The sequence below is a fragment of the Loxodonta africana genome, chromosome 21 (genome assembly GCF_030014295.1).
Source record: "Loxodonta africana isolate mLoxAfr1 chromosome 21, mLoxAfr1.hap2, whole genome shotgun sequence".
NCBI classification, from domain to species: Eukaryota; Metazoa; Chordata; class Mammalia; order Proboscidea; family Elephantidae; genus Loxodonta; species Loxodonta africana.
This window is the reverse complement of record NC_087362.1, coordinates 29577770-29593279: the sequence shown is the minus strand read 5'-3', so window position 1 is coordinate 29593279 and position 15510 is coordinate 29577770. Positions and strand designations below refer to the sequence as shown.

At 51.1% G+C, this 15510-nt stretch overlaps 1 protein-coding gene across 21 annotated transcripts in view; it reads right to left on the bottom strand.

Annotated features, from left to right (window-relative positions):
- Positions 1-15510, bottom strand: part of ANKRD11 (ankyrin repeat domain containing 11) — a 281034-nt gene that overhangs the window by 24815 nt on the left and 240709 nt on the right. For 18 of the 21 annotated variants that reach the window (XM_064273643.1, XM_064273645.1, XM_064273646.1 and 15 more), the window contains 4 exons: positions 15162-15300; positions 1924-2094; positions 1515-1718; positions 67-209 (listed from right to left, as the gene is read on the bottom strand). In XM_064273643.1, coding sequence (XP_064129713.1) covers positions 67-209; positions 1515-1718; positions 1924-2094; positions 15162-15300 — 657 coding nt within the window. Of the gene's footprint in view, positions 1-66; positions 210-1514; positions 1719-1923; positions 2095-2577; positions 2675-15161; positions 15301-15510 lie in introns of those variants that run through there. The other 3 variants (XM_010597795.3, XM_023558051.2, XM_064273648.1) reach the window with 2 other exon arrangements.

The window sequence follows — 15510 nt, the reverse complement described above, 5'->3', positions numbered from 1 at the left end:
CCAAACATGAGAATGGGGAGCTACAAGAGGCTTTATGGTGAGAGAGCACCACCACAGGGATCCTACCTTGTAGTGCCCGTTGTTGGCGGCGTCGTGCAGAGGCGTGTCATCGTCTAGGCCTTTGGTGTTCACCTCAGCACCTGCTGCTAGCAGCTGCTTTGCAACGTCATAGTAGCCACGGTTACAGGCCTCATGCAGAGCTGTCCAGCCTGGAAACAGACACTCATGATGCACGCTGCTTGAGCCCAGAGAGCACACTCCCACAGCTGCACATGACAAGGAGCAGGTGCTGGTCAGGTGTCACCTGCACCGAAATGCTAATAGTCAAGGAAAGTCAAGCCTGCCCAGAGCCCTGACTCTGGCACCTCGGCTCACCCAGGTGAACATCTAGGTTGCTGGTCATCAGGAGATCTGTGGGACAACCCTACAGTACCATGTAGCTATAGCCTCCATCGTGCAGCAGACACAGGTGCACACGGCGCTCACTAAGACTGCAGAGCTGGCTGCTAGAATGGCCTTGCCACCAGACTCCCCACTGGAAGAGGCTCACTGGCTGGGGCCACAGGCTCCTCACAGGGGTGCCTGCCTGGGGGCCCATTCGTCCTCATAGTGTGGTCCATGACAGAGCCCAAGTCAGTGTGAAACAGTCCTCACCCATAGGAACAAAGTTTCATGCTTTGGAAAATCCTGATTTAAGGAAAATTGCTCTTGAAACAAAAAGATGCTAAGTTAGGTGTGGGTCAGACAACCAAAGGGAAGTGTCTAGAAGGATGCTGCATACAGACTGCCTCACCCGTATTACTTTCCTTCCTCTCTGGAGACAACACTTGGGATCTTTGGAAGTACGCATGCAAAAAGGCTACACTGAACTCCAATCATGGGATCTTAAAAATAAAAAAGACCAGGTCATTTCTGCTTCAAATTACATGGGGCATCTAGCTGATGTCCCCTCATGTGAGGGATGTGTGTGTGGTCTGCTTGAAGAGGATGAGGCATGGGAAGGAATGGGACTGACACCCTCTGCTTATGATGTGGTCGCCTCTTCAACATGCCAGAGTCAAGACGCCCCTGGAAGCCAAGTAAATGAATCCTTCTTGCATGGAATGGGATTTTACATAACACAACAGAGTAAGACTTTGAAGTGTCCCAGTTGTCTTGAAAATAATGAAAAATAAAATGATCTTATTTTGAAACACTTCCCAAGAAACATGAATTTTTCCTTCTCAGAACAGTCACACAAGCACATCCACACTGAGCCCCAAGTGTTCCCCGACCCAGAGCCTGGGAGTAAGTTGCCTCAGCCAGATGCACACCCCAGCACTGCAGCCCACCCGCTGACCCTGGCCCCGCAGCTGCTGCGCACCAGGACCCTGAAGGGTGTCCAGAAGAGACCGTGCATATGAGAAGACCAGCTTCCCAGCACTTCTGAAACTACTCCAAACAGGAAGCTCGCTGGCTGCCCTTGTCCCTGGACTCCGTGCTTGCCTCAGTTTCCCCTGGGCAGACAACAGTACCTGCGAAGTCCTTGACGTTGACGTCTGCACCTTCACTGATGAGCTCCTTGATTCGCCGGGCATCACCCCGGATGGCGGCCCGGTGCAGGCGTGTCTCCCCGCGCTCGTTCCTCTTGTTCACTTTATCTTTGGTTTTTGAGGCAGAGTTAGGCGTCCCCTTCTGACACACTGCAGACTGGGCGGGGTGCTTTGGTGTTGTATCTACTGTGGGCCAAGGGGGACAGGGCAGAGCGTCACGGCAGGGGAGTCGGAAGCAACAGAAAGAACCATAAACCTGGGCACAGCATGTCACGAGGCCATGTGGAAGCCTCTTAGGGCTGTCCTCAGGCTCACTGTCCCCTGTGGGCTGTGCTGAGCCTGGGCCCAAGCACAGCCCTCTCCCTGTCCAGGGCCACATAGCCCAGCTCACCTGGGCTGTTGGCAGACTCCTCAGCGGTCATCTGCATGAGGAGGGCCACCTGCTGACGCTCGGAGAGGGGGTAACCAGCGCGGATCCCAGAGAGCCCCATGCCGAACAGCAGACCGGCCTTGCGCGTAGCGGGCTCCTTCTTGATCCTCTTCCGCTCGGGGCCCTGCTTCTCTGTGAGGCAGGTGAGAGGAGAGAGGGGAGGGGGTTCATGCCATGTGCTCTCATTCAGGAAACACTAGCAACAATACCTTTCACTCACCCTGACAGCTTACAGAGCAAAAGGAAAGGCCATTGAGAGGGAGAAACAACAAGCCAGAAGCACTCATGCTCCCCGTCGCCACCTCTCTTAGCAATTAACTGTGAGACAATCTACTTTGTTACCAGCCAATACATCCTGCTAAGTCTTGGTCTCCACCAACCATTCACCCCACTCCAGGAATCTCTCCTGAGCCGCTAGACCTTGGCCACACACAGAAGCCAGGCTTGGGCAGCAGTGGGTTGGCAATGACAACAGGTTCCAATCAACTAGACAAATGTGTCTAGAATTACATTCAGCACCTCCCTTCCTCCCCCCAACAAACAGTGCAAATATAAAATGACAAAAATAGTTTTAAAGTACATAAATAAATCAAGGCCCACGCGTCGGTACCATACCTTTCTTCTTGCTTCTAGGAGCCTCCATTTCATGCCATGGTGCTTGGAGGGGCGCACCGGCCTGGTAGTGCCACAACATGGACTGAACTGGAGGCATCTAAAAGCATCAACACAGAGCACTAACGAGATGCAAAGTGCAGCCCGGCTGCTTCCCAGTGAGCATGCCCTCCGCTGCTCTGAACCGTGACAGCACACAGTGCCCAGCGGGGACGAGGCACGCTGATACACTGGGCCATTCCTCTGAATAGAGGCAGGCGTGGGGAGAGAAAAGATACCCCGGATCTCCATGAACCCCCATGCTGGTTACGGCTGGGGCACGTGCTGATGGAAAACAGGGATCCAGAGCCCTGCACCCCCACCCACAGCCCCATGCACAGAGAGGTCTGACAAAAGAACAGAGATGGACTCAGTCCTGTCTGTGCCTCCATTCCACCCAGGTCACATGGCCGAGCACCCAAGGTGTCAGTCAGGGTTACAAACAGTATTTTAATCTCCTTGAATGCAGAAACTGTCTCTTCTGCATCCTTGCACCTCCCGGCCCTCCCCCTCCAGTGCCAGGTAAGGTTACCAACGCCCACTATTACCCCAAAGTCTGACCATTCCTACAGATCTGTGACAGTTCCCTCCCAAGGCTCAGCGGCTGAAGTGTATTTTTCTAAAGCCCAAGGCTCTGGGTCATAGTTCTGAAGTGCTACAAGAACCAACAGGTTAGATGACATGCTTTCTGAGGGAGGTCTGTGGCTCCACTCAACATAACATGCCCTTTTCTGGATGAAGTCAGTTGAGCTATGAGATGCACTGTGTTATAGAAACAGTAACAAATGGTTGTCAGAGTCCAGCTGGCCCACAAACCAGCTACTGTGGTTGCACCGTGCTCTGCGCACTCCCAGGACCTGCCTGGGACAAGCTGCCCTTCCACAGGTGACAGGTTGGCCGCCGACAAGATCCAGCACCCCGCTCACTCAGCCTCTTGGGGTGTATGCGCGGCCGTCACACCAGGCTAGATGCCCCCAGGCCCCTGGCAGCGCAGCATCTCAGCAGGGCCCAGGCATCTCTGCTTTCCTGCGGTTGAAAAGCACACCAAGATAAGGTGGAAACACCCCAAACTGCCTTTTAAATTTCACTTTGAAATTTAAATTAAAAATACAGAACCTGAACCACTCCCACCATCGGCACCTGGGAATTCTGCACAGTCACCCACAGCCCCTAGATGCTGCTGTGGGCGACACCTCCGGGCTAGTTAAAGCAAGGTTAATAAGCACTTCCACTCCTAACAGAGGACCCAGTCCTCCCACGGTGTGTGAGGCATGGCCGTGGATGTTCTGCCCCAGTCCTCCCAGAGTGGGTGTTGCCCACACACTGCATGAGGCACAGCCGTGGACACTCTGGAGAGATCTGCAGTATCTCATCACATGTATTTGACAGTAACGGTTTCCAAAAACAAATGAAAATTGTTCTGTGAAGGTTAGTTTCAAACAAGCCCTCACCGAGACAAAACTCACCCTCTGTTCTCTGCCTGTTCCTGCTCTTTTGTAGCCGAGGAGCATGCGTGCCCTGAGGCGCATCGTGCAGTGAGTGGTGTGTGTGTGTGTCTGGTGGTGCTACAGTGGCCACACCTGGTATTTGAGGTGGAAACACAACACCCGGCACTGGGTACCAGCAGTGACATCAGTTACATCGACTATCTGTAGAGTATATGTTAGTTTAACCTGTCTTGAGATGAGGACTCTACAACAGGAATGACGAAAGAGTTGTGTGACTGTCCATGTGTCATGGATTAAAAAGTGTCAAGGATATCGAAATGCCATCACAGAGAGTCAAACACCAGTAAACAGACGGGTGTGTGGGCCCTGGTTGTGAAACAGCATCGCTGCTTGATAGCTATGTGAGCGGGGGGTGGGGTGGGGGATATCAACCCCTCTGCTGGTGCCAATGCTGAATTTTGCAGAATTTAATTGAAAAGCTCCTGGTTGAGCAAAACCACATCACTGAGGGTCCACTCTATGGTACCCGCCAGCTCTAGCCAAGACCATTCAATTAGGAAAGAACAGTCTCTTCAACAAATGGTGCTAGGACAACTAGATCTCCACATGCGAAAGAATGAAGCTGGACTCCTACCTCATACCATACATGACAACTCAACAAATAACAAAATGGATCAAGCACATAAATGTAGGAACTAAAACCATAAAATTCTTAGAAGACAACATAGACGTAAATACTCATGACCTTGGGCTTGGCAATGGCTTCTCATATATGACACCAAAAACTCGAGCAACAAAACAATAGGTAGACTGGACTTCATGGAACTTGAAAACTTTTGTACACGTGGGGTTACCATGAATTGGACTTGACTCGGCGGCAACAGGTTTTGATTTGGTGCATCAAAGGAACACTATCAAGAAACTGAAAAGACAGTTCACAGAATGGGAGAAAATATTTGCAATCATCTGTCTAATAAGGGTTTAGAATCCAAAATATATAGAAAACTTTTACAACTCAACAACGACAAAAAAATTTCCCAATTTTAAAGTGAACAAAGGATTTAAACAGACATTTCTCCGAAGAAGATATATAAATGGCCTATTGGCACACGAAAAGACGTTCAACATCATTAGTCACTAACCCATTGCCACTGAGTCGACTCCAACTCAGTGACTAGGGTACTGCAAATCAAAACCACGATGAGATACTACTTCACACACTCTAGGATGACTAGAATAAAAAAGATGATCAAAAATGTTGCCAAGGATGTGGAGAAATTAGGATCCTTGTGCACTGCTGCTGGTAGTGTAAAATGGTGCAGCTGCTGTGGAAAAACAGCCTGGAGCCCTGTAATCCCTATGGGGTCCACAGCTGAGTCTGGGGACAGTGCCCCTTCCTCCTGCAGTGGGCTTATTAGGCCCAGGGAGAGATGCAGGGCCACAGCCTGTCCTCAGCCTTTTTTCGAGGTCCCTGGTGGCTGAACCCTCCCTTCTGCTTCTACCTCCTACTGAGCTTTACGCAAAGACTAGAGTAAATCTCCTCCCCCAGCCACCAGTGACTTATAGCTGCCTGCAGTTGGCTCAGGGTCATGTGCAGATGCACCTGGCTCCCTCCTCTCTTCCCAGTAACGACACAGCAACCAGAGCTGCAGTGGCTCTTGGTCCATCCCCAGATACAGCCGACTTCTCACTTGGCTTGCCCTGGGCTCAGAGAGAACATTTTACTAAACACCATCTTCAAAAGGCGTCTGCAGCTGCCAGCATCTGGAAAGGTCCCAGCTGCACTCACTGAGGTTGCGGCCTCTGCAGCCCCTCTATAAGGTCTGGTACCACTGCCTAACGGGCCCCCCTTGAGGGCCAGGAAGCTACCCTGCAGGCCTGGCCCTGAAGCAAGACCAGGATTGCTGAACAGGACCTGGCAGCCCCCTCCAATCTGTGGTCTAAAGCTGGGGTGTTGCAGACCTCTGCGGCTCTTTGACAATTAGTTGGCAGCAGTGTGGGAATGTGCTGGACAGAACTGGGCATGCACTCCTGGCAAGGCTGGTTCTTCCCTCCAGATCTTTAGAGAAAAGCTCCTTTCCCCTTTTTCTTCTGCCACCCCTCATTCTTACTGTTTTCAAAATATCCCAATTATATGCAAACAAGAGCTGTAGCACTTCTAGGCCAACAGGCAGGATACCACAGCTCAGGACTGTGGCCAACACCTCTGCAGGCCAAGGCCTCCTTCTCCAGCACTAAGAGTAACCCCCAACTCCCCCTCCTGTCATATCTGCCATCCCTTTCTTAAAGGAGGTGCCCTGAGGAATTCCCTCCCACCTTTCTCTGCCTCTCCCTCCTTCTAGGCCCTTCTGGAACACGCTCCCTTTCCCACTCTTTCCAGGGCGGTGGCTGAGGCAGCTAGCAGAGACATTTGTTTTCAGAAGCCTAAGTCCATGGTTTACTTCTGTCCTTAGTTTTACTTCCAGGCAGAACTCAGACTTTATCCATCAGAGAAAAACCTTTTAAACCCACGGCTACACCTTTCTGAGTTACAGCGTATTCTGACAGCAGCAAACTCTAAGTCCTCATCCCATGAGTACTTGCCACACGTTGACGGAGACCGAGGCTGTTCAGATGTGGCTCTTGGGACACTTTTAGACCCTCATGCCCCCCATATGTGCTGTGACTTCTGGCAGAGACTTATGGTGGGCATGTATTTTCTCCTGCTCAAAATTCACTGCACTTCCTGGATTTGAGGGCCCATGTTGTTCATAAATTCCTGGAAACTCTCCCTCCTCACCCTTTAATTCTCCTCTCCTTTGGGGACGCTGATGAGTTGTGTGTGCCAGCCCTCCCCCCACGCTCAGTCCCACCATGCTCTCCCCTCCTTGCATCAGTCTAGGCGATGTCTTCAGCTGTGTCTCCAGGTCACTGATGTCTCTCTACTGTGTCTGATGAACCATATATGGTCCAACTGTCCCTTTCTCAGTGGCTGGCATGCTCTCTACAGATGTCCCACTGGCCCTTTTAAAAGTACGTGCATGATCTTCTTGCTCCTTGCTTGTCTTTTCATTCCCTCTTTTATGATATGTTACTCAGTGTATATCTCCTCCCTCAGCGTCCCCATCGGCGAGTCCCAGGGGTTCCAGCTCTACAGACTTTCTGGGGGGCACATTTCCTTGTGTTTTGTGGCTCTTCACTGGACTCTCATGTGTTGGGGTTCTGTTTTGGAGTCCAGAAGCCAGATTGAGGGTCTCTCTCTCCAGAGAGGATCTGGGAGTGTTTTGAGTTCTTTAGCGTAGCTTTCCCAGTAGCCTAAAGTACAGATCCAAAGGCCAGCCCTATGGAAGGCAGGCCTGGGGGTAAAATTCTCTGGAGAGGCCCCTCACAGCCCCTCACGCTCCCTCAACACCTGCCAGAAAAGACAAAGTGCTTTGGCTGGGGGACACTTTCTTCCAGCCCCACATGTCCTGCCTTGTGGCCCTGGTCTCATCCAGTGTTCCCCACTGACACGGCCTTAGAGCCAGGCTTCTCCAGCAAAGAGATGGACTGGCCTCTCCACGCTGGCCCCAGGGCATTGCCAGTAAGGCTTGTGAAGCCCAGCTCATTGTTTAAAGAACACCTGTATGTTTATTTGTCATTTATCATTCCTAATCTCTAGGCTTTTCTAGTAGGAGGGTTTCAGGATACACAGTCCACTATATTGCCAAAAGAGGAAAACCAGTAACTCCTACATCCTACCACAAAATCCTAAAGATTCTGCTCTATAAAGGAGTGTTTTAATGGCAATATTTCAAAATAACAAAATTTACTGCCAATATCAGTTAAAACTCAAATTTGGACACCACAACATTAAGTTGTTTCACCCAGTTGTTACCCAGGGTGGTAGAGGTACTGGTGAATGCTGCTTTGTTAACCAATTTTTTGTGCTTTATTTGGCCTCAAAAAATGTGCTTTCTACACTGGACAGTTGGTCTAATCTTGACCGTCAAGCCATGAACTACAAAGCCTATATCATGGACAATTGCATTAGCCTCATATTCCTCAAGTGCAGCAAAACGGAGACTCAAAGACCCAGACTTACTGAGACATACTACTGCATAAACACTGCTGTGGCTGGGTTCAACAGCTCCAGCTCCATCCCCTGCAAGAGTCGTTGTCTAATGCTTAGACTGCAGTTATGCCTTTTTCTTTTGACTTCCTGATTTATGTCTATTCTTTTTTTGTTGCAACTACTATCACTGAACATTTAACAAAAGGAGAGGGAAAAATCACAGACCTGCCCCTCACTTGCCGTGTGGCAGGTGCTCGACCTCTCTGGGTTCTTCTCCCAGCTAAGAGGACAGAAGCTGGAATGGCTCTCAAGCCTCCTTCCAGCATTGGCCCCTACTGTTCTGTGGGCCTTGGGGCGGGGAGCGGGGGGGAGGTAGGCTTACAACCTCTACATCTGGGTGTCCCCTGTGGACAAGTGGCAGGCCGAGAGCATAGGGTAGCTGTAGAAGTAAAGGAGACATGCACATAGGTGCAAGAGAGGGCAGTGGCATCTCCAGCAGGACCACACTTGCATCTTACCGCAGTAGTGGTAACCAGGACACCAGAGCATGAGAAAGGGATGTCACACGACTGACTCAGGCTACAGGCAACGGTGAACAGCGACCCAACCGCCACCCCCCCCCCTCCCTTCCGTGTCTTGGGCTGATGCTAGGCCCCTTCCAGACCCCTAGGAGCTGCTGTGAGCAAGGCAGTGCCACAGATCAGGCACCACATGCAAGCATGTTCCTGGGTGGGCATCTCCATGTCCTAACCCAACTGGTTGGAAGAGTAGCCATGGCACACTGCATACCATGACTTGTGGCTCCCTTCAGCTCAGGGTTACAGAGGAAAATGCCAAGAGGACAGACAGGTTAGGGAACATGGTCCAGTCACCCCGCCCATGGTGGGCCCACACGGTGCCTCTCCAAGCCCATGCTGTGAAGAGCCCCTGTTGGCAACAACTCAGGCACCGTCACACGCAGTGCTGCAGGACGAAGCATGCCCCCTGTGGCCCTTGTCCCTTGGTAGTTGTGCGCACCACCACACACCAAGTCCGGGGAGTCTTCCTGGAATCCCCACAGAGGAGCCACGCGCTGTCATGAGTTCAGTAAATGAGCAAGTGTAACCAAACACCTAATACTCAGTGTTCATACCTTAACATCCAAATAAACACCCCAAACACCAGGGACAACAGCCTTATTCACAAGGTAAAAGCTACTTAAGGAAAACTTTTAAGTTTTTTCCTTGTTCCAAAGAAACACTCAGGTGCTGAGAGGAGGGTGGCTGCTAGCACACATTGTTTCTCTGAGGGGCCATGTGCCTCTTGGGGACAGCAATCAGGGCCCCCGTAGTGGTCCAGGCAGGAAGGGCAAGATGAACGTTAACAGACTAAGCAGCAATATGGGAGCCGGGTGGGGACATCCTGGAAACCCTGAGAGAAGTTAGGTGAAGGTCTGTACCATCCCAGACAAGATGCCTTCATGTATGCTTAAAGTTTCTTTTGATGGGAAATCTAAATATATAAAAAGTAGACAGAATAGTATAGTTGACGTCATGTGATTTCATTCACGAATACTTTTGGTGATAAAGCTCTTAGAAATGAGTCTAGCATTGAGCAGCTGAGGACACGCTTCAGTGTTAGTGCAAGAGGCCAGGACAGAGCAGAGGTGGTGAGACTTCCTCAGATGGACCTCCCCTGCAAGTGGCTAAGTGAGGAGGGCTGCCTGCTTTGAAGAGCGAGGGATCGTGAATCCACGTGAAGAGCACACTCAGGGTGGTAGCTTGTTTCTGGCTGGAGAGACAGCCAGCCAGCCTGGCCCCTGGCCAGGCAACTATACCTGTCCTGGGCCCTGAGTGTCTACAAGAGCCAGCAGGCTGGGCAGGGCCACCACAGATGCTGTACATCTTCACAGAGGGCTGGTTCTGGGAGAATGGGATAGCAATTTCTACTGTGCTCACATGGACCATGGCAATTGCCCAGGCTGAGGGGCTGACAGCTCCCAGTACGGGGACTCACAGGGGAGGTGTGTGGACGGCTCAGATTTTCGGCACCCCCACACTTGCATGGCAGAGGTGAGGTACAGGCTCTGGCATGTGGCCAGGCCTGACTCAGCACCCAGCACTGCACCTCCTGTGGGCGAGTCACGGCAGAGCCAGCCTTTTCAGGCCACCAGGAACGTGAATGTAGGCTTCCTCTCCAGGGTCCTAGAACACACCTAAAGCAAGCAAGCGGGTTCAGAGGAATGCTCAGGGGGACAATCCAAGGACAGTTAGCTTTCACTGCTTGGAACCTTGCCTTCTGGACACCCCTCAGCTCCGTCCATGTTGGCTCTGCCGTAAATCTCAGGGTTGACAATGAGCGCGATACCATGCTTTCTCAGCAGAGGGCGCGGGAGCAACACACAGAAGAGGGGTCTCTCCTGCATGCAGTGTGAGGATGTCTAGTGGCTGCCCTGACCCGCGACCTTGTACCTGGGTATAACCCTTCTGCAGCCAGGGAACCAGGGCCTGTCCTTGTGACATCGCTCCACCCAGTGTGTGACCAGCTCCTGTATGTACCCTCAGCAACTCCAGCTCAGCTTCAGCTTAGTCAAACCAGGACTTCTCTGCTGTCCTGTGGCTGAACCACACCTCCAAAGAGGTCACAATCCCTCCAAGTCAGCCTTCAGCCGGAGGACCAGAAAGTCCCCTTCTACCTCACAGGAACTCAGAGCTGACAGTTCCTCACATTACACTCTCACTCCACCCACTGTGCAGTTTCCACCTCCTGTTGGTTGACAGCTTGTCTGTGCTGGGTTTGCCCAGCGACTCCGGCCACAGCTCTTGCCCGTCATCCCACGGCTCCACAGCTGGCAGACAGCAGGGGCGGGAAGGTGTGTTTCAGAGGGAAATGGCTTCTTGCCATCAGCCCCAAATCAGAGTCTGAGGAAGAAACCCAAGGTCAGTGTGGAATTAGCACCCAGCTCAGGCACCATGTTGACCAGAAGATGTGACCAGGAAAAAGGTGGATAACTGGACCGATAAAGAACATGATAAATGGAGAAGACACTGACGCGTCCAAGAATTTCATTCTACTTGGATCCACAATCAATGCCTACCGAAGCAGCAGTCAAGAAATCAAATGACGTATTGCACTGGGCAAATCTGCAGCAAGAAACCTCTTTAAAGTATTAAAAAGAAAGATGTCACTTTGATGACCCAAGCCATGATCTTTTCAGTCACCTCATGTGCATGCAGAAGTTGGACAATGAATACAGAAGGTAGAAGAACTGATGATCTGACCTATGGAATTGGCAAGGAATATGAATATACTGTAGGCTGCCAGAAGACTGAACAAATAAGCCTTAGAAGAAATACAACCAGAACGTTCTTTAGAAACAGAATAGCAAGACTTCATCTTGCTTACTTTAGACATGTCATCAGGGAAGACCACTTGCTAGGAAAAGATACCAGGTTTAATAAAGCGTCAGCGAACATGAGAGAAACCCTCCATGAAATGGACTGACGCAACAGCCACAACGGACTCAAACATGCCAAAGGTGCAGGACCAGGCAACGTGTTTTTATATATAAGGTCACTATGAGTCAGACCTAAGTAACAACTAGCAACTAACACAAATCAGCCAAGGAAGCCAAGACCAGCCTGTGCATAGGAGCAGCCTACTGCCAGGCAGAAGGGATCTGGACTAAAAGCAATCTTAGGGGGAAAAGAGGAGCTGGTTTAAGAGACTTTGGGTTAAAAACACAAATGCCTAGTATAAGCAACTGGCACAAACAGTTTGCTGCTAAATGAAAGGTTGGTGGTTCCAATCCATGCATTAGCAGCACTGAGGAAGAAAGGCCTGGTGATCTGCTTCTGTTACGATTGCAGTCATAAAAACCCTATGGAGCAGTTCTATTCTGTACCACATGGGTTGCCACAAGTTGCAGTCAACTAGATGGCAATGGGTGAGTACAAGTAATGCTGCCCACTCGCCGCTGTCAGAATCACCTTGCTGTAAAATCTGGTTTTGTTTCAATACAAGAAAGTTGTATATTAAAATCTGCCCCCAAAGGATAATATAAAAGAGGGCAAATATTCCATTTCTCTTGTATTTAGATTTGTGTAAAGTAGTCACTGACTGGGAAACTGTACTTTTAAATTTCTTCACTTTCTCCTACCTCGCAGTGATCCTCCCCTGCCCTCACTGGGCCCACGCTGCAGAGAGAAGCTAAAAGTCTGAGAACTCACAGTTCCATGAGCTGCCCACTACTCCGCAGAGGACTAATGGGGATTCAGGTGAACCTGCCTGCTAGCAGTCTCTTGCCAGTATGTCCAGTAACAAGGCCCATCCTCAGAAACAGCCCCACAAGACCCTCAGAAGCAGAGTGCCCAAGAAGCACCAGAGCCTTTGGAGGAGGGCCCCTTCTCTACCGTCAAGGTAAAGCAGGACTTGCAAAGGTGCTCCACCACCTAGAACCAGTGAGCAAGCATGGACTGGTCACCTATCCTGAGTGAGCATTGGCTTCGCCATGACAGCGCATGCTGGTCTGTCTCAGCACAGGACACCAGACACTGACCAGGGAGCACCACACCACACACAGCCCTCCCCCTGGAAGCAGGGCACCGCCCACCCTGACTCCCACAGCAGAATCCCGAGGAATAGCTGGAGCTCTTATAGGACTGTCCGGTGTTCGCCTGCCTATCAAATTCACTTTGCAGTTGCTATGAGTCAGAAACCACTCGATGGCAATGGGTTTGGTTGTTGATGTTGCTGTGGTGGCAGTGGTTAAGATCTCAGCTGCTAACTAAGAGGTCCACAGTTTGAATCCACCAGCTGCTCCCTGGAAACACTATTCTGTCCTATAGGGTTGCTATGAGTCGGAATCGACTCGATTGGAACAGGTTTGGTGTGTTTTTGTTGTTGTTGTTAGGTGCCACGTGACAGAGCAGAACTGCCTCGTAAGATTTTCTAGGCTATAATCTTTTTTTTTTTTTTTAATTGTGCTTTAGGTGAAGGTTTAGAGCAAATTAGTTAACATTAAACATTTAAGACACGTATTGTTTTGTGACATTGGTTGCCAAACCCTGCGAAATATCAACACTCTCCCTTTCAACCTTGGCTTCCCCATTTCCATTTTGTCCAGTTTTCCTGTCCCTTTCTGCCCTTTCGTCTTTGTTTTTGGGCTGGTGTGCCCATTTAGTCTCATATACATGGCTGAACTATGTGTGTTATTGTTTCTTTTATGGGCCTGTCTAATCTTTGGCTGAAGGGTGAACATCAGCAGTGACTTCAGTACTGAGTTCAAAGGGTGTCCAGGGGCCATACTCTCAGGGTTTTCTAGGCTATAATCTTTACAGAAATAGATTGCCAGGTCTTTCTCCCACAGAGCTGCTTGGTGGATTCAAACTGCCAACCTTTTGGTTAGCAGCGAAGCGCTTAACCATTTCACCACTGACCCCCACCCGCCCATGATCCAAATACCTTGTAACCAGGTAATCCAGTGATGCCCTTCTATGGCAGAAATTGACATGAGCATCACAAGTAGGAGAAAGAAGGCTCTGGGCCCAGAAGGGGTGGCTGTCCGCCATCTGTGCTGGCTACCCACAGTGGAGGGGCCCACCCACTTCTCTCCTCCCCATCTCCTCAGCTCCTCTGAGGAGCATCTAGCCCTAGCAGCCTCCCCTTCCTGTTCTTAGAGCCTCACCAGCCCCAAACACACAGAGCTCAAGGACCAGAGCCACCAGTGACTAAACACAGCCCGTGAGGTAGCCCTACGCTCACTCAGACCATCCAGGAGGATCCGAGCCCAGTCTGCGGGGCCTCTGCACTTCCCAATTTGGACGTTATGGGAGGAAAGGGCCTGGCCATCGGAGAATCTCCTGCATGAAGGCCGTGGTGGGCTGTCTGCAGCCTTTACATGTTCCCAAAGTCACAGTGGAATCTCTAGAGCCTGACCCGAACACTGCTGCTTTTTCCCCCTGACCTGAATCTCCTCTAGTGTGATCTGCTGTCTTCTGTGATCTGCAGTGAACCGACACCCTGACACCCCTGCTGGGCCCGGCCTCTAGCCCTGGTCCAGGGTGGCCATTCTGGTGTTTGAGGAACTGGCAACAAGACAGGGCAGCCCAACGGTGGGGCTCATCCTAGGCCTCTTGTTGAAGGTGGTGACCAGTGGGCTGGGAGGTCCTATGTGCATGCAGCCAGGTGGAAGAGGAGCAGGGGCTAGGGGGTTGTTGTCCTTGTCAGGACCCAGCCCTTGCCACGATAAGCCACCATAAGGCAGAGTCTGTGTAAAAGCACATCCCACCCACATGAGACAAGCACACGTCACACCTTAACTCACCAAATCAGGACCAACCCCACCCGCCACCCTGCCCGCCCGCCACCGCACTGCAGCCTAAGGTCCAGCCAAGGGGTTGGGAGGACTGCACTGATTTGTGTTCACGTCCACTTGCTGTCTGGCTTTTACTACAAACAACTGGATTTAATGTATACATAAATTAATGTTACATAGCACTAGGGCCTGAGTGTTTTTTACGGGGGTAGGTGCCCAGCCCCCACACCCCCATACTGGACAAACACAGGTGGTTCCCCGATGTGCTGGGGGCATTTTCCATGTCTCCTGCCCCCTTTCCCCTTCACACATGTGGGCAATCTCTGGTGTGATGCTCCCTTACTGCCCCAAGCTGCCCTGAAGGACTGGAGGGGTCAAGGTGTTGTGTGGCCTGACCTGATGCCTGGCCCCAGCTCCTGTGCACTACTCACTCTCCATCTATCTCCGCAGGAATGCCTTGGGGCAGCTCCTATGCAAAGCAAGAGTGGCAGAAGAGGCTGGGAGCTGCACCACTCCATGCCTTTCCCCGAGGCTCATTTAGGAGGACTACAAGGCAGGCACATGAGATGTGGGATGCTGCCAGGGCAGGATGATCTGAAGAAGTCAGAGGAGGAAATGGCAGAAAGGCCTGAAGAGGAGCAAAGGGGCAGTTCCACCACATGGAGGGCGAAGGTGCTGTGACCCCACAGTCACCATGACCCGGGGCAGTGACGTGGGTCCCATACACTGAGAGCCACAAGGACAATCACAGTAGCCCCCTGGAGTCTCCTACCTGTGTCCGAGTCTTTCTGCTCTCCATTGGCGCCGATGGTGAAGGGCAGCTTGCGCTTGGTGGTGCGCTCTCTCACCTCCTTCCCTCCATCGCTTCGGTCCAGCTTTTGGGTCTTGGTCAGAGAAACTTTATCTTTATCCTGGAAAAGAAAGTGCAGCCTCAGACATAATGCCCAAATTCTCAAAATCCTCAAGTCTACTGCAATTTCAGTCAGGAAAGGTACACGTCAGGGTTGTATTCTTTCACCATACCTATTTAATCTGTATACTGAACAAATAATCCGAGAAGCTGGACTATATGAAGAAGAACGGGGCACCAGGATGGGAGGAAGACTCATTAACAACCTGCG